Below are 24,789 nucleotides of genomic sequence, written 5' to 3'. Positions count from 1 at the left end.
AATTGAAGACTATCTGTAGTCAGGATTAAAAGTAATTTCCAAGCAAAACAAATAAGAACAAGAAAACAAAAATACCCTATTTCTCTCAGCTTCCTTAAATTTGATCCCATTATTTCCCTTGTGTATTGTGTTTTGCTGTAAGCCTTGGTGAAATTGCAAGCTTGGTCATATTACAAATCTTCATATTGTTTTGAACGAACAATATTGTTTAAAGATGATTGAAAGTTGGGTGACCTATTTTTCCTGCATCAACAGCCATACTGACTATTTGCCACACTGGAGATCATGTTTTGAATATCAGGGTAAAAAGTAAAATTCACTAAAGTAGAAGATGCTAGGAACTTTTAGTTGTGTAATATGACCAATTTATTTACTCTGGTTATTTTATTTATTATGAGTATGTTTGCTTAAAGGGGAGGGGGAAGAGGAAAATTTCTGAATGTATTGTGTTCACAGCTCCTGGGAAGGGTTGAGAATTTATGTTAATGTTTTATTGAACAGCATTATTGCTACTGTGTATCATTACAACTATTTACATGTTTCTGTCAACATTTGAAAAATATATATCTGTTTAGTGATATAATATGAATTATTAAAAGCAATATAATTGCATTCTGTCCGGCTATCTTCTGTTTATCATAGATGCTAAACTGTACTGTACTTAACTGTAAATTTTAAAGCATATCTTTGTTGAAGACTGGGCATCAGAATGCTGTGGATGCTTAATGTCATTCTCAAGTATAATAAATATTATAACAATGTATGTATATAATAGTGAACATGAATGAATATAATTCAAGGATTATAAAAATTAGCATTAGGCTAGAGCAGAATAATGGTTCCATTAGATCAAAAATGTTTGTTCTGTTATCCGTTGATTGTACAGTATATTGTAAACATGGCCAAAAACAAAAAACACCATTGGAGCATGAAAGCAATATTTTTTAGTGTTAGTCTTCAGCATCTGAGAGGAGCAGCATGCAAGTCTAATAAATTATTATTATTATCTTATGTGAGGAGAATATAAAACTGAAGTTTTTGAGTATTAGTACTGACTTTTCCCATGTTTCTGCAACTTTATAAATAGCTGTCTTATGATCATTTAACAAGGAAAAACTATTACTAAATTCAATGGGATTTTTCTACAGAAATATTCAGCTTGGTCATTTAGGATTTGTACTTATCATATACAGTATTATTTAAAATGTATAAATATCCTATTTCAAATTTAGTTGAACTTTTTTACACCCTTATATTTTGAACATGTGTACAGATTTCTTTCATATTATTTTATTCCCATTCATAATTTATACATCCCATGAGGTTCTGTGGTTGTCTTTATAAAAATAAATAAAAGCAAAAGATTTAGACCCAAATAGACACAAATCAGCATGGCTTTACTGAAGGCAAATCATATCAGACTAATCTCATTGATTTCTTTGACTATGTCACAAAGGTGTTGGATGAAGGTGGTGCCGTGGATATTGCCTTTCTGGACTTCAGCAAAGCCTTTGACATGGTTCCACATAAAGAGCTGATAGATAAATTAGTGAAGATTGGACTTAATCCCTGGATAGTTCAGTGGATTTGCAGCTGGCTGAAGCGTAGAGTTATTGTTAATGGCGAATATTCTGAGCAGAGACAGATTACAAGCGGTGTGCCACAAGGGTCTGTTCTGGGTCCTATTCTTTTTAATATGTTTGTGAGTGACATAGGGGAAGGTTTGGTAGGGAAGGTTTGCCTATTTGCCGATGACTCTAAAGTGTGCAATAGGGTTGATATTCCTGGAGGCGTATGTAAAATGATAAATGATTTAGCTTTACTAGATAAATGGTCAAAGCAATAGAAATTGCAGTTTAATGTTTCCAAATGTAAAATAATGCACTTGGGGAAAAGGAATCCTCACTCTGAGTATTGTATTGGCAGTTCTGTGTTAGCAAAAACTTCAGAAGAGAAGGATTTAGGGGTAGTGATTTCTGACAGTCTCAAAATGGGTGAGCAGTGTGATCGGGCAGTAAGAAAAGCAAGTAGGATGCTTGGCTGCATCGCTAGAGGTATAACAAGCAGGAAGAGGGAGATTGTGATCCCGCTATATAGAGCGCTGGTGAGACCACATTTGGAATACTGTGTTCAGTTCTGGGGACCTCACCTACAAAAAGATATTGACAAAATTGAACGGGTCTAAAGATGGGCTACAAGAATGGTGGAAGGTCTTAAGTATAAAACGTATCAGAAAAGACTTAATGAACTCAATCTGTATAGTCTGGAGGACAGAAGGAAAAGGGGGGACATGATCGAAACATTTAAATATCTTAAAGGGTTAAATAAGGTTCAGGAGGGAAGTGTTTTTAATAGGAAAGTGAACACAAGAACAAGGGGACACAATCTGAAGTTAGTTGGGGGAAAGATCAAAAGCAACATGAGAAAATATTATTTTACTGAAAGAGTAGTAGATCTTTGGAACAAACTTCCAGCAGACGTGGTTGGTAAATCCACAGTAACTGAATTTAAACATGCCTGGGATAAACATATATCCATCCTAAGATAAAATACAGTGGAACCCCGACATAAGAGCTGCTCTACTTAAGAGCAACTCGAGATAAGAGCTGGGAGGGGAGAGATATTTTTGTTCTACTTACAAGCCCAAATTCGAGATACAAGCGCCAAGGAGCTGTCTCCTGAAGCCAAACGCTAACTTCCGCGTTCGGCTTCAGGAGACAGCTGCGAAGCGGCGCGCGTGTTTTAAAAGGTTGCAGCTGGCCTGGGGGGCTCGGGGGGGTGCTTGCAGCTTTCTTTCTTGCTCTTTTTCTTTCTCTCTTTTACCTTCCCTTCCTCTATTTCTTCTTTTCTTTCTCCTTCCCACCTTCTTCCCTCCCTCCCTCCCTTCACTCATTCCTCTCTTACTCTCCCCTTTCATAAGTTTCCTTGCTTCCTTCCTCTGTTCCTGTCCCTTCCCCCTTTCTTTCTTTCTTTCTTTCTTTCTTTCCTTCTTTCTTTCTTTCTTGCTCTTTTTCTTTCTCTCTTTTACCTTCCCTTCCTCTATTTCTTCTTTTCTTTCTCCTTCCCACCTTCTTCCCTCCCTCCCTTCACTCATTCCTCTCTTACTCTCCCCTTTCATAAGTTTCCTTGCTTCCTTCCTCTGTTCCTGTCCCTTCCCCCTTTCTTTCTTTCTTTCTTTCTTTCTTTCTTTCTCTCTTTTACCTTCCCTTCCTCTATTTCTTCTTTTCTTTCTCCTTCCCACCTTCTTCCCTCCCTCCCTTCACTCATTCCTCTCTTACTCTCCCCTTTCATAAGTTTCCTTGCTTCCTTCCTCTGTTCCTGTCCCTTCCCCCTTTCTTTCTTTCTTTCTTTCTTTCTTTCTTTCTCTCTTTTACCTTCCCTTCCTCTATTTCTTCTTTTCTTTCTCCTTCCCACCTTCTTCCCTCCCTCCCTTCACTCATTCCTCTCTTACTCTCCCCTTTCATAAGTTTCCTTGCTTCCTTCCTCTGTTCCTGTCCCTTCCCCCTTTCTTTCTCTTTCTTTCTTTCTTTCTTTCTTTCTTTCTTTCTTTCTTTCTTTCTTTCTTGCTTGCTTGCTTGCTTGCTTGCTTGCTTGCTTGCTTGCTCTTTTTCTTTCTCTCTTTTACCTTCCCTTCCTCTATTTCTTCTTTTCTTTCTCCTTCCCACCTTCTTCCCTCCCTCCCTCCCTTCACTCATTCCTCTCTTATTCTCCCCTTTCATAAGTTTCCTTGCTTCCTTCCTCTGTTCCTGTCCCTTCCCTCTTTCCTTCCTTCCTTCCCACCCTCCGTCCATTCATTCACCCATTCCTCTCTTGATCGCTTAAAGCCGGTCCCTGGTGCAAAAAGGGTTGGGGACCTCTGTCCTACAGGATTGGGTGGCAGAGAAGTTGAACATATGTAAATTTAAAACTTTAAGAAAGTTTACAAGTTAAGTGAAAGAAACTTCATTATTCATTTATATGTACATGTACATTTCTTCATTAAAAACATGTCTTTCTGCATAATTTAGACTAACTTTGTGAGTTTTTTGAGGGCTGGAACCAATTAAAATTATTTACATTAATTCCTATGGGGAAAAGTCGTTCGAGATAAGAGCTGCTCGACTTAAGAGCCCAGGTCCGGAACGAATTAAACTCGTATCTCGAGGTACCACTGTACAGGAAATAGTATAAGGGCAGACTAGATGGATCATGAGGTCTTTTTCTGCCGTCAGTCTTCTATGTTTCTATGATTTCCTTTATTCTGACATTCTTATTTGTTTTACCAATTTAAAATTAAATCCTCTGGAATTGTTTTTAATCTAATTAAATAATAATTTAGTGCCATATTGGAATTGTTGTTTGCACTAAGGCATCTTGGCTTTATCTGGAAAATGGACAACATGTTTTTTAGGAAGTTGTATATTTATTCTGAGATCATCATAAATATAGCATCATGAAGGGCTAATTTATCTGTAGAAGACTGGGACAAAGCATTCACCTTCCAACACTGAACTATTAGTCTTCATTTGTAATATGTGATGATTAATATATGGTCCCTTTATTTGACTGTATTTTCTCCCCCTTTCAGATTACTCATGTTTTCCCCAAAATAAGACAGAGTCTAATATTGATTTTTGCTCCAAAAGATGCAGTAGGGTTTATTTTCCGGATAGGTCTTATTTTCAGAAAAATATGGTACTAAATACAGTACTAAATGCATTAAGGGTAAAATGTACCTACCTGTCCTACCGGCTTGCTAATGTGTGTGTGTCGCGCCATCATCCACATGCTCACGCTCTGTTTGGGCTCGCTCCGCATGAGCAGAGAGTAAAAACTGGGACGTAATGACATCCTGGTTTGGGGGCACAGCTCCCACCACCACCGCTATTGGCTCTCTGATTACCAGCCCTACCAGCTTTTACAAGCAGGATAGAGCCAGCTGAAATTCTCCCCTGACATAAATCCATCTGGTTAACTGTCTTAACTGGGGCTTATTTTTTGGGGTAGGACTTAAATTACGATCATCCTGAAAAATCATGCTAGGACTTATTTTCCAGTTGGGCCTTATTTTGGAAAAAACGGTAGAATCTGTATCCCTGTGGGAATGGAATAAAAAATCTGAGTATCTTTTTTTTTGTACTCTATAGGAAGTCAGCCTCTCCTTGATGTAGTGCTTTATGAGAAAAGGTTATGGAATCATGCAGGTGGGCAAATTAAGAACAACAGGATTAAAATTAGGTTGATATTAAATTAAAGAATATAAACTATAATTAAAGAATTCAATTAAAGGATAGAAATGAAGAACATGTATGCGTTTTGGTTAAATTTTAATTTTTCAAATTAAAAAAAGCCTTGCCTGCTATCATCAAATTAGAACGCCAAAAAAACTCCAAGTATTATGGTAGATGGAAGAATAATTGGCAGATGATTAATGTAGGTGCCCAGGAGCTGTTTCTACAGGCATTCATTCCTTGTAAGAAGTATAATTTGACTTCCTCATTTCTTTGAATGTCTTAAAATACATGACCAAGCTGTCTTTTCATTTAGGAGAACTCAGTAAGTTTTTAGATCTAGCAAATTAGCTTGTTGCTATGGTCACATCAATTTGTGAAATTCCTCTATTCTTACCAAATAGAAACTTGAGAACTAAAGCCACTAGCAAACACAAATAGAAAAGTTGCAAATGTCTGAAGTTGAATAAATCTCATGCTTGGAAATTTATCACTAAATACTTAAAATGTTATGGATTTTATTTTAACTTTAATTTTAAAGTTATAAAGTAAACATTCATGTTGAACACAAAAGGAATTTATTATTTGGAACTGGTTCCAGGTTTAGTTTGGATCTTCCATTATTTTTCAATGGGAAAAATAGTAGTAAATTTAAAATAACTTTTTTTTTGAAGATACTGACTTTGGAAAAAATGTTTAGAATTAATGGTTAAGAATATGAATTGTGAAAAAAATGAATGGGTTTGGGTTTAGATCAGTAGACATTCTTCTAGTTTGCACAAAAATAAAAAAATCATTCTATTTTTAGAATTAGAAATATTTTAGAATATTAGTTGATTGCTTACAGCTGGGTATTTTGCCTAAAGTATGTTTGAATCTTATCATTTGTCCCTGAGAACTCTGGCTTGACTGATTGTTTAATGACCTATTTGTCTGTTCTCTTAGCCATCCATGTACAGTGGTACCTCTATTTAAGAATGCCTCACCTTAAGAACTTCTCTAGATAAGAACCGGGTGTTCAAGATTTTTTTGCCTCTACTTAAGAACTTCTACTTAAGAACCCAAGCTCAGAAAAAATTCCCAAGAAATTTGAGATTGGCACGAAGGCCCGGCCAGTTTCCTGCCATTCCCCTTTTAATCCCGGCCATCTGGGCTGCCAGAGGAGCCTTTTGGTGGCATTTAAGGAGGCTTTGGCAGTCTAGAGCCAGCGCCCAGAGAAAAGAAACGCTCCCTTCACTCTGGCAGCCGAGGAGTCAGCACAGCGAAGGAAAGGCGCCGGCTACAAGGCGAGTGAGCGAGGGGACAGGGGAACCCTTCAGCATGGGAAGGAAGAGGCAGCAGGTAGCAGCAGCAGCAGCAGACAGTGTATGGGAGACAGTGTATGGGGGGCAGCCTCGCGCTGGGTGTGTGGCAGGCGTGTGCTCCTCCTTGCTGCCTCACCTTCTTTCTTTGGCAGTGACTGTCCTCCTCTTCTTCCTCCTCCTCCTCCCACCCAAATTCCGAGCTTTTATTTCTTTCCTAATGGGTTTGCACACATTATTTGCTTTATATTGATTCCTATGGGAAAAATTGCTTCTACTTAAGAACGTTTCTACTTAAGAACCTGGTCACGGAACAAATTAAGGACTTGCCACACTGGCCCAATCTTAGTAGGCAACATGACAACATGAAAGAAGAGAAAAGAAGAGAGTGAGAGAAGACAAGAAGTAAAGAGAGAGGAAGAAGAAAAAAGAAAGAAGTTCATATCTTTACAGTGGATACAATAGCACATGCTGTTCTAATATAAGTAACCGGTTCCGGTTCGAGCGGCGGGGAGATGGTGGGTCCGCCGCTCCCTTGAACGACGGTATATCGTCGGAAATGTTGGTCCAGGATGGAAGGCTGTCTGCTGTCGCTGCTGCTGCTGCTGCTGCTACTATGGTTCTAAATGCAGAGCTCTTAGACTGAGGCCGGAGGCGCGCTGGGGACTGCGGAGCGACCAGCTGGGACGTCGAACCAGCTGGGACGTGGAAGATGGCGGCGGTGCCTGGCGCGGAGTTTTCGACATCGGAGGGAAGTGAGTGGCCGAGAAGATGCAGAGTGACTGTCGGGCTGAGCCCCCACGACCCGGCCCGACAGATGGGAGCGGACGGAGCCGGAACGGGACGGTGGGGGCCGGGGGGGTGTTGCTGTAGGCACCAAAAAGAGCCGCGGCGTCGAGAGGTGGCTAACCGGGACGCGGAGGATGGCGGCGAAACATCGGAGAAGTAAGGAGGAAAGTGGACGGTGCTGAAAGAATGCGGAGTGAGGAGTGTGGGGCCACGGATGAACTGACCCCCCCCCCCCGGCCTGGTGAGGGAGAGTGACCGGCGGTGAGGTGGGAGAGAACAGGGGAAACGGAGGCGATGAAGAGAAATGGAAACCGAGAGGGGAGTTGCCAGTGGAGGAAAAAACTGCAAGCGGGGCATATTGGAATATCAGCCCCCCCCCCCTTTCCTGCATGGCACCAGCGGGTGAGAGCTGCTGGTGCCAAGGGAAGATTAGGTGGGAAAGACTGTGGAGACGGACTTGCTGGACGATAAGATCATTACAGCGAATGAGAAAGATGGGACTGGCTGCCTGGGGTATTGCTTATACTAACTTTGCAAATAACTATCATGGTTTCCCCCCCCCCCTCCTGACTCCTATGCACTTTACAGAAGACCCATGCCCCCTAGTGGACCGGCTGTGAAAAAACAGCAGCTTTTAAAGACTTTTTTAAAGACTTTTTTAAGATCTAAGTTATATTGAAGACCTACAAAGACACTATACCTGGACCGATTGATTAACCGACGATCAGCTAATAACTAATATTAAGATCTGATTTTAGGCCATTTTTATTATTTTATACTATTTTTACTATTAATTAACTATTAATTATTAATCTTGTGAATCTTTCTACTGTTATTTATATGTATTTATATTGTGTCACATTTTTATTAGTATTTTTATCTATTAATAATTTAATCCTTTTTTAATATTGGGGAGGTTTAATAATTAATGGATGATTGGAATGGATTCAATGTTGTGCATGGAATGAATGACTGGTATGAGTGTGAGGGTCGGGGTGGGTGGGAGTACGATATGGATGGGATGAGTGACAATAGTTTGAGTGATAGATTTGGCCCACCTGACGCTCGGGGGACAGGAGAGGAAGGGGCACTGATCTCTGGGGTGGCAGAGGGCCGGAATATCCCTGTGTTGCTGGGGAGAGGCAGATATGGCGGGGGCCACAGAGCTAGCCGTTCCAGGGGAACGAGAGACCGTTGCCTAATAACGGTCCCTTGTTCCGGCTCTGTGAGCCCAATCTTGGGTACTGGTGATGAGTGTAACTCTGGCCCTGGACTCAGGTTGCTGCTGCTCAATGCCAGGTCGGTGGTAAATAAAGCTCTCCTCATCCGGGATCTGATCCTGGATGAGGAGGCCGACCTGGCTTGTATTACTGAAACCTGGCTGGGCCCGGAGGGAGGTGTTCCTCTCTCTGAAATCTGCCCAGCCGGGTTTCAGATATGGCATCAACCTCGACCCCAGGGAAGGGGGGGAGGAGTGGCTATTATAGCCAGGGAGAGCCTTTGCCTGCGTAGACTCATTGCTCCGGAAATTGCAGGTTGTGAGTCTCTCTTGCTGAAGTTGGACTTAGGGGTTCAGGTGGGCTTATTTCTCACGTACCTGCCTCCCAGCTACGTGTCAAAAGCCCTGCCTGTGCTACTCGAGGAGGTAGCCGGGTTGGCGGTGGAGTTCCCCAGACTCATTGTCTTGGGGGACTTCAATCTACCGTCACTCGGTGAAACCTCTGGGCTGGCACAGGAGTTCATGGCCACCATGACAGCCATGGACCTGACTCAAGTAATACAGGGTCCGACTCACGAGGGAGGGCACGCACCTGACATGGTATTCCTTTCCGAGCAATTGAGTAATGGTCCGAGATTAAGGGGCTTAGAAGTGTTGCCTTTGTCATGGTCTGACCATTTTCTGCTACGGCTTGACTTCCTGGCTCCAATCCTTCCCCGCAGGGAGGCGGAACCAATGAAGATGTTCCGCCCCAGACGCCTGATGGACCCAGAGGGCTTTCAGACGGCGCTTGGGGTTATTCCAGAGGCACTCGTCCACAGTTCGGCGGAGACCCTTGCTGAGGCCTGGAACAGGGCTGCGGCAGGGGCTCTCGACCGGATTGCGCCTTTGCGACCTCTCCGCGGCGCTAGACCCCGTAGAGCCCCATGGTTCAACGAGGAGCTCCGGGTGTTGAAACGCCAAAAGAGACGTCTAGAGAAGCGATGGAGGAAGAGTAGGTCAGAATCCGATCGAACACTTGTAAGAGCTTTTATTAAGACTTACAAAGTGGCGCTCAAGGCGGCAAGATGCGCGTACCATGCCGCCTTGATTGCATCAGCGGAATCCCGCCCGGCTGCTCTGTTTAGGGTGACCCGCTCCCTTCTTAATCAGGGGGGAGTTGGGGAGCCCTTGCAGAGTAGTGCCGAGGAGTTTAACACGTTTTTCGCTGATAAAGTCGCTCAGATCCGGGCCAACCTCGACTCCAATTGTAAAACAGAGTCGACTGACAACGAGTCAGTCGAGGTGACTGGGGCACGTACTTGTCCACCTGTCTGGGAAGAGTTTGATCTGGTGACACCTGATGAAGTGGACAAGGCCATCGGAGCTGTGAGTTCTGCCACCTGCTTACTGGATCCGTGTCCCTCCTGGTTGGTCTCGGCCAGCAGGGAGGTGACACGGAGCTGGGCCCAGGAGATTACCAACGCTTCCTTGGGGAGGGGAGTTTTTCCACCACTCTATAAAGAAGCGCTTGTGCGCCCCCTCCTCAAGAAGCCATCCCTGGACCCAGCCGTACTTAACAACTATCGTCCAGTCTCCAACCTTCCCTTTATGGGGAAGGTTGTCGAGAAGGTGGTAGCGCTCCAGCTCCAACGGTCCTTGGAAGAAGCTGATTATCTAGGTCCCCGACAGTCAGGCTTCAGGCCCGGTTACAGCACGGAAACCGCTTTGGTCGCGTTGATGGATGATCTCTGGCGGGCCCGGGACAGGGGTTTATCCTCTGTCCTGGTGCTCCTCGATCTCTCAGCGGCTTTCGATACCATCGACCATGGTATCCTTCTGCGCCGGTTGGAGGGGTTGGGGGTGGGAGGCACTGTTCTGCAGTGGTTCTCCTCCTACCTCTCTGGCCGGTCGCAGTCGGTGTTAGTGGGGGGTCAGAGGTCGGCTCCGAGGTCTCTCCCTTGTGGAGTGCCTCAGGGGTCAGTCCTCTCCCCCTTGCTATTTAACATCTACATGAAACCGCTGGGAGAGATCATCCAAGGACATGGGGTGAGGTATCATCAATATGCCGATGATACCCAGCTTTACATCTCCACCCCATGCCCAGTCAACGAAGCGGTGGAAGTGATGTGCCGGTGCCTGGAGGCTGTCGGGGCCTGGATGGGTGTCAACAGACTCAAACTCAACCCGGATAAGACGGAGTGGCTGTGGGTTCTGCCTCCCAAGGACAATCCCATCTGTCCGTCCATCACCCTGGGGGGGGAATTATTGACCCCCTCAGAGAGGGTCCGCAACTTGGGCGTCCTCCTCGATCCACAGCTCACATTAGAAAACCATCTCTCAGCTGTGGCGAGGGGGGCGTTTGCCCAGGTTCGCCTGGTGCACCAGTTGCGGCCCTATCTGGACCGGGGACTCATTGCTCACAGTCACTCATGCCCTCATCACCTCGAGGTTCGACTACTGTAATGCTCTCTACATGGGGCTACTTTGAAAAGTGTTCGGAAACTTCAGATCGTGCAGAATGCAGCTGCGAGAGCAGTCATGGGCTTACCTAGGTACGCCCATGTTTCACCAACACTCCGCAGTCTGCATTGGCTGCCGATCAATTTCCGGTCACAATTCAAAGTGTTGGTTATGACCTTTAAAGCCCTTCATGGCATCGGACCAGAATATCTCCGAGACCGCCTCCTGCCGCACGAATCCCAGCGACCGATTAGGTCCCACAGAGTGGGCCTTCTCCGGGTCCCGTCAACCAAACAATGCCGGTTGGCGGGTCCCAGGGGAAGAGCCTTCTCTGTGGCGGCACCGGCTCTCTGGAACCAGCTCCCCCCAGAGATTAGAACTGCCCCTACTCTTCCTGCCTTCCGAAAACTCCTCAAAACCCACCTTTGTCGTCAGGCATGGGGAAACTAAACATCTCCCCTGGGCACGTTAATTTATGCATGGTATGCTTGTGTGTGTGTCTGTTATCATATGGGGTTTCTTTTCTTAAATCGTTAAATTTTAATTAATTGGATTGTTGTGACTGTTTTTACATGTTGTGAGCCGCCCCGAGTCTTCGGAGAGGGGCGGCATACAAGTCCAACAAATAAATAAATAAATAAATAAATAAGTTCTTAAGTAGAGGTACCACTGTATTTGCTAGAGCCTCTTTAAACACCAAAAGCATCAATATTCCCCGTCCTGCTTCTCCCATGCCCAATTTTTGCTTTCATAGGGTGTTACATGAAATACCATTACTTGCAGTTTGCTCACCAAGAATATTTACAGGTGAAACTTGAAAAATTTAAATATCGTGCAAACATTGATTTATTTCAATAATGTAACTTAAAAGGTGAAACTTAATATATGAGAGATATTCATAACATGCAAGGCAAGATAGTTCAAGCTGTGATTTGTCATAATTGTGATGATTATGGGGTGCAGCTCATGAAACCCCCAAATCCCCCATCTCAGAAAATTAGAATATTACAAGCAATCAAAAAAGCAAGGATTGTACATAGAACAATATTGGACTTCTGAAAAGTATAAACATGCATATGTACTCAGTACTTGGTTTGGGCCCCTTTTGCAGAAATTACTGCCTCAGTGCGGCATGGCATGGAAGCTATTGGCCTGTGGCACTGCTGAAGTGTTATGGAAGACCACGATGCTTCAGTAGCAGCCTTCAGCTCTTCTGCATTGTTCTGAGTTATGTCTCTCATCTTTCTCTTGGCGCAGCTGCGGTGTCCGAGCCTTTTCTGTAAGAAATAAAAGGAGACAGGCGGACGCGGGCTGCTTTGGTGGAAGATGGGAGGGCGGGGCCAGAAGTGTTGGGGTTCGGGTTCGGCGAACTTACCCAAACTCCGCTGCCAAATTCGGCCGAACCTGCTGAACCCGAACTTCGATGGGTTCGCCCAACATTAATTCTAAGTATGCCACATGGTTGTTTCCCCAGGTTGGTTGGCAAATGATTTTAAACTATTATTATTATTATTATTATTATTATTATTATTATTATTATCCAAAAATTGTCTGTCATATGGCATAAGATCATGATGTAAAAAAGTAAACAAAATTACACACCAAAATAAACAAACAAAATCCTAGTGGTTTAGAGCAGTTCCTGTTTGTTATGCTCTGGCAAATTACAAATGAAGTCCTTCTTCATTATTTAGAATAGTAGTCCCCAAATGTTTCCCTTCCTTCCCCAAAACGGTTCATCAGAAAGTCCTTTATACTCAATGTAGAAATAATGTTTTAAGTTAGCTTAAATGTCCATGTTGTATTTTTTATTAATTTTATTATTGGGATTTATAGGTTGCCCAACTCCTTACGGACTCCTTACGGATTTATAAGCTGCCCACTCCTTATGGTTGTGAGAGGCTTCTGAGCATTACCTAATGTTTTTACTGGATTTTGGGTAATTTGCCCAGGTTTGGAAAGTTCTAATTTAGAGGGAAGCTTCATTGTTTATTATAAGTTTTTCACCTATTTTCTGGTAGGTAAAAGTTTGGTCTGCAAGGGCAACATCCAGTAATATTTATTCTGGCTTTGTAGTAGGAAGATTTATTGAGAGGCAGCTTCCTAGTAGCAGCTCTTTTTCCTGGAAGAAATCAGATTAGTACTAAGATTGTGAAAGAAGACGGTTCCTACACAATGATGTCAAAGAATAAAATCTCTCATTAAAATAGGGATACTGTACACATATTTTTAGGGGAAGGAGTACATTCTATCTAAGAATGATGCGGCAGTGCTGGTGTTAAGGCTATAAAATTCACAGACAAAATAATTAATACATTTGTGTGTGAATATATATAAAATAACATTTTTATTTAAATATTTTAAATATTGTTTTTAAAAATATTTATTTAAAAATAAATAAACTGTGATAGCAAATGGCTTTACAGACTGTTAGATCCACTCATTTCAAAACTCATTTTGCACTTTGCTGCTCTGTTTGCACAAGCCTGCACAGGTAAAACAAGGGGGGATTTTTAACAACACTTCCGCTTTGCCTATACAAACCTGCGGGAGCCCTGTTTTGATAAAGTCAAGAATAAGTTGACAGGACTGCTGCAGGTATGCTCAAAGTGGGTCTGCTCAGGACTGGCTTTTTCTCTCTCTTGCTTGTGCAACCCAGTTGCCTGGTTACCCAGGCCAAGTGAGAACAAAGCAAGGCCACAAAATGCCTAGTAAGTTTTGATATTGTTCGCATTGCAGAGTTGCCTAGGCAAAGCAAGAGCAAGTTTTGACTCCCCTTTTATCTGTGCATGTATCCTCAGCTGCTTATGTTCTCTCCCTGGAAGATCTAACCTACCATTATTTAAGAATCAGTAATGTTTTCTATTAATTGAGAACTAAATATATGATTAATTAATAGGCTATAAATTATATATATATTTTGCTAAATAACTTTTAATACACATGTATTTTATTAAATGCATGTGTATATATTCATACTGTACATCAGGCCAAATTGAATAAGAGAGAGAGGGAGAGGGATAGATAGATCTGGATGGATGGATAGATAGATAGATAGATAGATAGATAGATAGATAGATAGATAGATAGATAGATAATAGGTAGGTAGGTAGGTAGGTAGGTAGACAGACAAACAGACAGACAGACAGACATTGAACAAAATGTAAAAGAGCGCTTCCTGTGATTGCTCCTGAAGGCATGCAGCCCTCCTTCAGTGGGTCGCCCTCGGGGAAGGCACAGCATGCCATGAATTGTCACATCAGAATGAAATGACAGAGAGAATGTTTTCTCGATGGGAGGACGACCCAGAATGGATCCAGGTCTCTCCTATTTATTGTGTATTCACAGTTCTGACATGTGGTACAAAATAACCAATTGCGAACGTCACATACATTAAGCCAGCACCATATAAAGCAAACTTCTCTTATGGCTTCCCTATAGATAATTAACGGAAGCTACAATCTTTGCCCCTTTCCTGGAATGTGTATTTACTGGTGATTAACAAAGGAATGTGTAAGGCAAGGATCGACAAACCCAGGCGCCTGGTCGCCAGTGGCGCCTAGAAAATGTTGTCTGGCGCCTAGAAAATGTTGCCTGCTGTACTGTATGTATACAGCAGTGTTTTTCAACCGGTGTGCCGCGGCACACCAGTGTGCCGCGAGACATGGCCAGGTGTGCCGCGAGGTGGCTCCTGCAAGTGGGAGCTCCAGGGCTGAGGCTTCAGCCCTGGAGCTCCCACTTGCAGAAGCCGCCCCCCCGGCTATTGCCCGCCGCCGCCGCTACCCGCGCACCCCAAAATACCCCCCCCTGCGTGCCCTTTTCCATGGGCGCGCAGTCCCCATTCCCCTGCCTGCCTGGGGGGGGGGCGGGGGCGGGGAGGCGCCGGCAGTAGAAGGCGCAGCCCCCCGCCCGCCCGATCCGCTCCCTCTCCTCCTCTTCCGCTGAAAGAAACGCGCGGAAGCTGCCTGCTTGAGCCTCGCGTTGCTCCACCCCGCTTCATCCTGCTTGTCATCCTCCGTTGCCAGGAAAGCCGGGTTTGTTTTCCGTGAAAGCAGCGCGCCTTTTAACACGCTGCTTTCCTGCACCAGCGACGTTTGGCTGCCGGGGGGGCGGGGAGGAGAAAATCCTCCCCCCCCCCAGGAGCAGCAAAAGCCTAAGCGGTGGGGTGCGCCGTTTGCCTTCCGGCTCAGTCGCAGAGGCTTTTGCTGCTTGTGGAGGGGGGGGGGGTTGGCGGTGCCGATGCCAAATGCTTTCCCTCCGCGGTGGGGGGTGCAGGGCAGGCGCAGTCAGCCCCAGGAGACAAAGATGGAATGAGAGAAAGGAAAGAGAGAGAAAGGGAGGGAGAGAAAGAAAAAGTGAGAGATAGAAAGGATAGAGAGAAAGGGAATGAGAGAAAGGAAAGAGAGAGAAAGAGAGGGGGAGAAGGAAAGAGTGAGAGATAGAAAGGATAGAGAGAAAGAGGGAATGGAAAGAGAGAGAAAGGGAGGGAGAGAAGGAAAGAGTGAGAGATAGAAAGGATAGAGAGAAAGAGGGAATGAGAGAAAGGAAAGAGAGAGAGAGAGAGAGAAAATAAGAGAGAGAGAGCAACAGAGAGAGAAAGAACAAGAGAGAGAAAGCATGAGAGAGAGAAAGAACAAGAGAGAGAGAGAAAATAAGAGAACAAGAGAGAGAAAAAGATAGCAAGAGAGAGAGAAAGCAAGACAGATAGGGAGAGGAAAGGAGAGTGAGAGAAATGAGAACAAAAAGGGGAGAAAAAAGGAGAAATGAGAAAATGATTGAGGCAGAGAATGAGAGGAGAGTGAAACAAAAGAGAGAGAGAGGTGATTCTTGAAGCATATGGTAAAAAGCACCCAAATAATAAGAAAACCCCCCCAGCCCACACCTGTTTTTGAAAAGGATAAAAGAGAAAAAAACCCCAGCCCTCAACTGGTTTTGGAAATGGTTGGAGTGTGTATACATACACACACATAAGGGGGGGAGAGAGACAGGGATGGAAAAAGAGGAGAAGTGAGAGGGAGAAGGAATGAGGGAAAAAGGGAGGAAGAGAGAGAAATGAGAAACACGAGAGAGAAAAGGGGGAAAGACAGGAGAAGTACCCAGAAATGAGACAGTGGTATAAATTTCAGGAGGGATGATTGATGATTGACTGTATTTATAAGGGGATGTTCCATGGGATTGTATATATGAGGGGGTTATTTATGTATGTATGTATGTATGTATGTATGTATGTATGTATGTATGTATTTATTATTTATTTATTTATTAGATTTGTGTCATTTTGGTTGGTGGTGTGCCCCAGGATTTTGTAAATGTAAAAAATGTGCCGCGGCTCAAAAAAGGTTGAAAATCACTGGTATACAGTATATTTTTCCCGCCTTGTGTTTACGCCCAGAAATGGTACATCTTGGCTTCCGTAGCTCCGCCCATCAACCTCGGAGCGAGCTGCTTTCCCAGCGTCCCCTGCGCTTGCGTGCGTCTCTCCCTCCCCCCCTTGCCTCCATTCCGCCTCCTACTCGAACCCCTTCACTCCCCCCCACCGCACACAGACGCTCCGATCTTGGCCGCTCACCCGCCTTCGGAGAGAAGCGGAAGCCCCTCCCCTCCCGGCGTGAGGTTTTGTTCATTCCTCCTCCGGCCGCGTGCGCGGTGACTTCCGACCAGTAACCCCTCCTCCCCCCTCCCCCCCTCACCCGCGTCCCCGGCCCGGCCTCCCTTTCCTTCTTCTCTGTTTCGGTTTCTGACTAACGGTCTCCCCTCGGATCCCGACGGGAGTACAGCAGAGCCGGCTCGGCGGAGCCAGGCCTGCGCCGGGGGGGAGGGGGTGAAAGCGATGTCAGGTGGAGACTCGGCAAAAAACCAAGTTTGCTTAAAAAAAATTCTGGCTCCTAAATTTTTTGGCTGGCTCCTAGATTCTGAACAACTTTGTCGACCCCTGGTGTAAGGCATATATTTCCTTATCATGATTCTGCAGGATGCTTGCTCAGCCTGGACTTTGCTTCCTGCCTTTCCATAGAGGAAAAATAAATATCTTATTCAGCACATTATTTAGTCTTAAAACATCACTCTCCAGCAATATCTTATTTCCAAATTCCAGTGCTTAAAATCTATGATTACAACATGCTCCTTTTTAGATTTGTGATTTCTGCCATGAAAAACCCTGGAGAAGATGGCACATGAAGAGTGAAAAATCCATCCCCTGGCTGTCCTAAGAAAGCTGAGGATGGCCTCTTCCTTAGGCTGTTGGGTTCCTCAAGTATGGTACTTCAGTAATATGATATTCCCCAGAGAAGGGCATCATTCTTACCCTTTTGATTTTTAACACAATGTTAAAAGACTTGCACTCTCTCCCCCCCCCCCCCCCCAAGCCTTGGGTTTGCAGTAGCAATAGCACTTTGATTTATATACTTTGCAGCACACTCTTTAAGTGGTTTTAGAGAGTCAGCATATTGTCCCCAACAGTCTGGCTCTTCATTTTACCCACCTCGGAAGGATGGAAAATTGAGTCAACCTTGAGCCGTTGCGAACTGAACTGTGGCAGTGACCTGAATTAGCCTGCAATAGGTTAGGACAGGGGTAGGCAAAGTTGGCTCTTCTATGACTTGTGGACTTCATGCTATCATGCTAGCTCAGAAATTCTGGGAGTTGAAGTCCACATGTCAGAGAAGAGCCCACTTTGCTACCCCTGGGTTAGGATCATGGTTGAATCCTATTTGTTTGCTTGTTCATTTGTTTTGGTCCTGACTTCTGATGAGGTATATTGTCTTTGTTTGATATGTGAACACAAGAACAAGGGGACACAATCTGAAGTTAGTTGGGGGAAAGATCAAAGGCAACATGAGAAAGTATTATTTTACTGAAAGAGTAGTAGATCCTTGGAACAAACTTCCAGCAGACGTGGTTGGTAAATCCACAGTAACCGAATTTAAACATGCCTGGGATAAACATATATCCATTGTAAGATAAAATACAGGAAATAGTAAAAGGGCAGACTAGATGGACCATGGGGTCTTTTTCTGCCGTCAGTCTTCTATGTTTCTATGTTTCTATGTGTTATTTTCCTTTTTAATGGTAAGCCACTTAGAATCAATATGAAATTGTATACTCTCAGAATTGAAATAATACTCTAAATATTAATAACTGCCATCTTTCAAGTTTACCCTATCCAATAAATTTAAGGCAGGGGTCTCCAACTTTGACAACTTTAAGATTTGTGGACTTCAACTCCCAGAGTTCCTCAGCCAGAGGAACTCTGGGAGTTGAAGTCCACAAGTGTTAAAGTTGCCAAAGTTGGAGACACCTGGTTTAAGGTATTCCCACTCTGTCAAGAAGAGATGGCTCTTGTGAGTTGGTGAGTGAGAAAGACGGCTGATAGTTAGGATGGGATCAGAGTTTGGATATTTTGTGCTATTTTGAAAGTCATAAGTCACATTGTGTGGGAGGAAAAAAATGTCAAATGAGAGCATAAAGTTGGGGCTGGTGGCATCAGTGGATTGAATCTGCAAAGAAGAAAATGAATTAGAGGCTGAAAACCTGGAGTTTTCGACTGTTAAGAAGTAAAGACAATAAACACAGCAAGTAAACAAGCAGGTATGGAGTGATGAGTGATAGTAGACATTAATAGGCAACAGGTTCATCTTAGCAAAAAAAAACCCAAGAAACAGTGGAAATAAATTTCTTATTTAAAGTTAAGCAAACTGACAGATCAAAGTAAAAAGCCTCCTCAGGCAAGTAAAAGAATGCCCTCCCACTGGGAATTGTACTCTGTCCTTCCCCTATCTTTGCTTATAGGCCTGATCTTTTCATTTTGAATTATTTAGTAATGATTTTAATTGTTTATATCAGATTGTAGCTGTTCATGTTTTATTATTAGTTGCCTCAAGTATCCTCTGGGCAGAAAGGAAAATGTAACTTTTATGCATAATAACAGCTGTCACCCCAATTCAATTATGTATTTTCCTTTTTAAGGAATCACATACAATGTCTCTACTACTGTCCCTAGTTATAATCGGAATGTTTTACTTTACCTCAGTAGTATATTTGATTTACAACTTGACTATCTCCTGCTTTATTTTACTTTGTATGGTTGTAAAACAAGAGTGCTCATCATATAAGAATGCTGCTTAAGAAAAGCATCAACCAAGTTTGCCAAGTTGCATGTCTGTAGTATTCTGCCACAGCTGTATTATTTGTTTCTCACTACCCCCTACATGTACATATTTCCAAACTAATCAGTTGCTAATTTTAATGCATTATTCCCATTCCATTGTCAGTGACACCAATTGTATTGTATTTGTTCTTCTTTTGAGTTCATATGCCAGTATACAAAAATCCTCCAAAGTGGAGGATATCCAAATTAGCTTTTGATTTGTGTTTCCTTAATACATGAAAAACCTCTTTTTAAACTGTTGAAAGTCAAGAGGCATCTGCTATTATGTAGCAGAAAAACACTATGGGATAGCACAAGCTGATAAGCATGCCTGCTAAAACTGTTTTGTCCATTTGATTGAAACTTTCAATTGGATGTAAAGAAACAACTTTTTGAATCACTATAGCTCAAATGGGTTAACTTATATAATGTGCCCCATATCCTGGATGATTCCTACAGCATTGAAATTCGGAAAAAATATGATTGCTTTAGATACTAGAGTAGAATAGAACAGAATAGAATAGAATTATTTATTGGCCAAGTGTGATTGGACACATAAGGAATTTGTCATTGGTGCATATGCTCCCATACACATACACAACCATGATGCTACACTGCTGCAATCAGTGGTGTCATGCGATTATCATTTTTAGTGCTCCCTGCCAGCTTCCTACAAGGGAAGTCAGTGAGGAAGCCAGCAGGAAGCCACTTGTAGTCTCACTTCTTTTTTGCCAACTTGTGGTCATTTTGCTTCTCTGTCTAGATAAAGAAATCTGTGTCTGCGGAGAGGGGCAGCATACAAATCTAATAAATAATAAAATGTCTCTGAAATTATGACAACAGGTCCCAGGTTATCTAGTAATAATCTAAAATTCTAAGTTTGACGTATGTATTCATAATCAGAGCTAAACATAGCTCTAAAGTATGGTGTGCAGTCTGATTTTCTGCCAGAATTCAAAATATTGGTAGTATGAATAGAACAACCATATTCACGTCACTTAACATTGCTTGCATAAACAAACTGAACTACTTGCATAAACTTTATAGCCACTCTGGAATTATTGTTTTTTTCCCTAAATTGTGGGTGTTGATTAGATTTACAATATCAGAACTGAACAAACTTGGGCAATCACTAGATGAAGCAAAGTGATACTTATTTGTAGTTAGCATCTTCTTTTTTGCAAGCCAAAAATAATGCAAATAGTGTGTGAGCATGTACATATGTGTGTCTGTGTACATATACAGTGGTACCTCTTCCTAAGAATTTAATTCATTCCGTGACCAGGTTCTTAAGTAGAAAAGTTTGTAAGTAGAAACAATTTTTCCCATAGGAATCAATGTAAAAGCAAATAATGCATGCAAACCCATTAGGAAAGAAATAAAAGCTCAGAATTTGAGTAGAAGGAGGAGGAGGAGGGCAGTCGCTGCCCAGAGCGAAGGAAATGTTTCTTTTCTCTGGGCGTTGGCAGAGGTTTATTCCCTCTCCAAGTGCCCAGAGAAAGGAAAATGCTTTGTTCACTCTGGACTGCCAAACCCTCCTTAAGCACCACCGAAAGGCTCCTCTGGTAGCCCAGAGGAGCCCGAGATGGCCGGGATTAAAGGGGGAATGGCAGGAAACTGGCCAGACCTTCGTGCCACTCTCAAATTTCCTGGGAAAATTTTCCGGGCTTGGGTTCTTAAGTAGAAAATGGATCTTAAGAAGAGGCAAAAAAATCTTGAAGACTCGGTCCTTATCTAGAAAAGTTCTTAACTAGAGGCGTTCTTACGTAGAGGTACCACTGTGCTGTATTGTGCAGTTACATAATATATATAATTCTAGATGAATAAGTGATATTGAAAATCAGGATATCAGATCAAATGATTGCAGATTTTTGAGATTGTAGCTAATTGCATAAGAAGATCCAGATCAAACCCTTATTAATTTTAACTGAAAATATTTATAGTACATTCCTTTCAGAAGTGCATAACTAAGTGCAGAAAATCAAATAGTGTCATAACAGAATAATATAAATATAATATAAATAGAATGCCAATTACAGCCAATGTTGCAATGGGGCTGATTTTAATTTGTTTTAATCTGACAGCTTCCAGATACCAGTCAGGCTTTCTACAGCATGTCTTGCTCAGCTTGGAATGATGGCATATAATATCATCAGCACACTAAAGTCACTTCACTTCAAGACAATAACGACTTCAGATAGATGTTAAATAATATAGGAGAAACCCCTGAGTTTTGTGCCCTCCCATACAGAAGCAACCAAGGAATCAAGGTCTGTTCCTCCATAATTATTGACTGCAACTGCTGATTCAGGTAAGATTGGAACTGCTACAAAATGAGTCCAAGTTGTCATAAACAGTCAGTAAGATGTCATAATCAGTGGTACTCAGTGATACAAAGAAGCTGAAAAGGTCCAAGAAAATGTACTCAAATTAGATAAACTACATCATTTACCCAAGCACCATATGAGCCGGGGTGGTGCAGCAGGTAGAGTGCTGTACTGCAGGCCACTGAAGCTGACTGCAAGATCTGCAAGTCAGCGGTTCAAATCTCATCACCGGCTCCAGGTTGACTCAGCCTTCCATCCTTCCGAGGTGGGTAAAATGAGGACCCAGATTGTGGGGGCAATGTGCTGGCTCTGTTAAAAAGTGCTATTGCTAACATGTTGTAAGCCGCCCTGAGTCTAAGGAGAAGGGCGGCATAAAAATAGAATAAATAAATAAATATTTTAAAAAACAACAATTGTATAGCTAGTGAGCTGACATATAGAATCATCATATTTTTTTGAGTATAAGACATTCCAGTGTATAAGACATTATAAGATCGTATAAGACATTAGTTTTTGGGAGGAAAACAAGAAAAAAAAATCTGCCTCTGCCTACCGGCATTCATTGGTATTCATATTCCTTGCAGCAAATAACAAACAGCCTGGTCAACTTCAGCACGTTATTGCAGCCTGATTCAGCCCGAGCTGCTGATTGGCAGTTGGATCAGTTTCCCATAATACCACCAATCAGCTGTTCCAGACTGCGGGGATCATCACAGCTCATCGCCACCTCTCTCTGTTGTGTTTTTTGGCTCCACGTATCGCATTTTTAGCCTCCGCGTGGTCTGTTTTACACCTGTTCCATTGCTATTGCCGCCAATCCCCTCTACCTGGAACTGCAGAAAATTTGATGTGCGGAGGCTAAAAATGGAGCTTGCAGAGACCAAAAACATGATGTGCAGAGGCAGTGATGAGCAGTGATGTACTGTGGTGATCCCTGCAGTCTGGAGCGGGTCTAAAATGGAGAACTTGCGGAAGCCAAAAATGGCCAAAGGATTGGGGCCGAAAGGTGGGTAGGGCTTTGGCAATATCCTGTGTATAAGAAGTACACATGTTTCCACCCACTTTTGGAGGGGAGTGCGTCTTATTCTCCAAAAAGTATGATATATAGCTGTTTCAGAGTGAACCTTCTAAAGAAATGTCATCTTGTTAGATAGGCCTTTCTTGCCGCTGGTTTAAGAAACAAGATAAAATGATCATGAGATTGCTATAATTTATCTATGGAGAAGAAATAGTTGAGACTTTTATATCTAGTAGGACAATAAATGGGACGAGTATGGAAAAAGTAGATCATTTCTCTTCATTTTAGAATATGGGATTAAATTAAAAAAATTGGAGACAAAGGAAAATATTTCTACACAGACTACACAGTTAAAATGTGCAGTTCCCCTTCACAAGCTCTCAACTTTGGTAACTTTTATATTTTTAAAATGATATTAAAATTAAAAGTGAACACCAATTGCTGGGATAATATAAGTGGTGCTTTTGCATCTGATTGGCCACTATGGGCACAAAATACTAATCCAGCGACCATTTCTTATTTTATTAAATACAATATTTTATTACTGAATGTTCCTTCTTTGGATTAAGACATTAACTTTTTTCTGTTTTTTTAAAAATAGTAATATACTAGAATTTAAAAGAATTTCAATGGACAATACATTCTGAAGACATCTTTCTCTGAAAAATTGACCCTTCTGAAATCAGTCTTTGTAGAATATCACCATTTATCATCCAGAAAGGAATAAACGGTAAAATATTGCAAGTTTAAATTTAATTTAAATCATAATTATGTGTGTCTATGTATAAGATTAGAGACTGGGTACAGGAATCTAGGTTAAGTATGCCAAGCATCATAAATGGGATTTTTGAACAAAGTTTTGATATGTTGTAAAAATTTGATTTCTTCTTGGTTTTTATGTTTTATGTTTTACATGTTTTGGCATGATTTTGTGAGGAAAGGAGCTATATTGAAGATACCAAAGCCAAAGAACCTCTTGAGTGTTTGGAACTTAATTATATGGAATCCATCAAAAATATTAGAAGGAATAATTGCAAATTCTATTTCCTTTTATTTCCATTTACCTACAGATCAGAATTACAAATGTCTACCACAAGACTAAAATGTGATAGGTTATGTTCCTTACCATAAGCACCCATAAAATGAACTCCATTGGAGACAGGTAGGTTATTTTTATTTTATTTTATTTTTATATATTTATAAATAAATATATATGCCACCCCACTTTATACTCTTATATGGACTTATATGCCACCCCACTTTATACTCTTAAAGTTACCTATGTTCTCCTTCATGATGCAACCATGCATGGGTTAATTCTGTCTGCTCGGTGATTGGGCTGAGCCTGCCAAAGCTTCTATTTATATTGCTGATGTCCTTCCTGGCTCCAGTTCGTTTTCTCAGTCGCTCAGCTAGGACCGTTGTGCTACAGCTCTTCTTACTTGAAGTGTATTGTTGAAAATATTGCTGAAAAGAAGAGGTTTTAGAATGAATCATTGTTCCTCATGTGAGTTTATTCTAGTCTAAATACTTGGGGAGACTGTTAGAGCGCGAGCGCCTGGTCACAACTCACGAGGTGTGTGTGTTGCAACAGAGGATTAGTTCCCTTCACCATAGCCTTCTCTCCTTAATCGGTCTCTGGGGGCTCCCACGGACTTTCATGACCCATCTAGATCCTCCTTATCCCATAATTAACTGGCTTAATTAAATTACATTAAATTAAATTAATTTGTTACATTTATAAGTCACCCAAGTCCTGTCCGACTCACGTTTTTGACAATAATTACCAGCGGTCATTTTTGGCAGGTAGGCAAAGTTGCACCCACCATTTTGGATTTCACTGATAGACCGGGCAACAAAAGGACAACATGCAAACAATTGGGCCTAGTATTCTGAGGCTTCCTTGCTTTCTGAGACAAATTTGTTTTCTGAGACAACTTTGGCTCAGACTTAATTGCAGTGAGAGAACCTTTAAAGAAAAATAGATGCAACCGCAATTACTGGCTTCTGTCCTCCTCCTCCCCCACCCATCTTCTTCAGCTACAAGGTTCAGACAGCCATATTTTCTACCTTTGGGCCTACATTGGAAAACTAGAGGCCCTCAGTGACAGTAAATTTATGATTAACAGTGGAAAGTCGGTACAGGATTTACACCCCAGAAAATTCCATTTGGATCACTAAGGCAATACTGATTTGGAGGGCAAATGTTCCAGACTGGGCAAAGATTATATTGGGCTCATTGCAGCTGCCAGCCACCCCAATGGAATTTTGCGCTTCCAGGCCAGCAGCATGTCATGCCCCTGGGGCACAGCACCAACAATTAATAAGGCCATGCTC

General features: G+C 42.4%; 1 protein-coding gene across 3 annotated transcripts in view; it reads left to right on the top strand.

Moving 5' to 3' along the window:
* The window catches only part of CLOCK (clock circadian regulator), a 66,017-nt gene that overhangs the window by 3,904 nt on the left and 37,324 nt on the right, over positions 1–24,789 (top strand). For 2 of the 3 annotated variants that reach the window (XM_070757208.1, XM_070757209.1), the window contains exons 1-2: positions 23,102–23,182; positions 23,523–23,614. In XM_070757208.1, coding sequence (XP_070613309.1) covers positions 23,568–23,614 — 47 coding nt within the window. In that variant the 5' untranslated portion in view covers positions 23,102–23,182; positions 23,523–23,567. Of the gene's footprint in view, positions 1–21,191; positions 21,419–23,053; positions 23,183–23,522; positions 23,615–24,789 lie in introns of those variants that run through there. The other variant, XM_070757207.1, reaches the window with a different exon arrangement.

The sequence above is a fragment of the Erythrolamprus reginae genome, chromosome 7 (genome assembly GCF_031021105.1).
Source record: "Erythrolamprus reginae isolate rEryReg1 chromosome 7, rEryReg1.hap1, whole genome shotgun sequence".
In the NCBI taxonomy this organism is placed as follows: Eukaryota; Metazoa; Chordata; class Lepidosauria; order Squamata; family Dipsadidae; genus Erythrolamprus; species Erythrolamprus reginae.
This window is presented reverse-complemented; position numbering and strand designations above follow the sequence as displayed.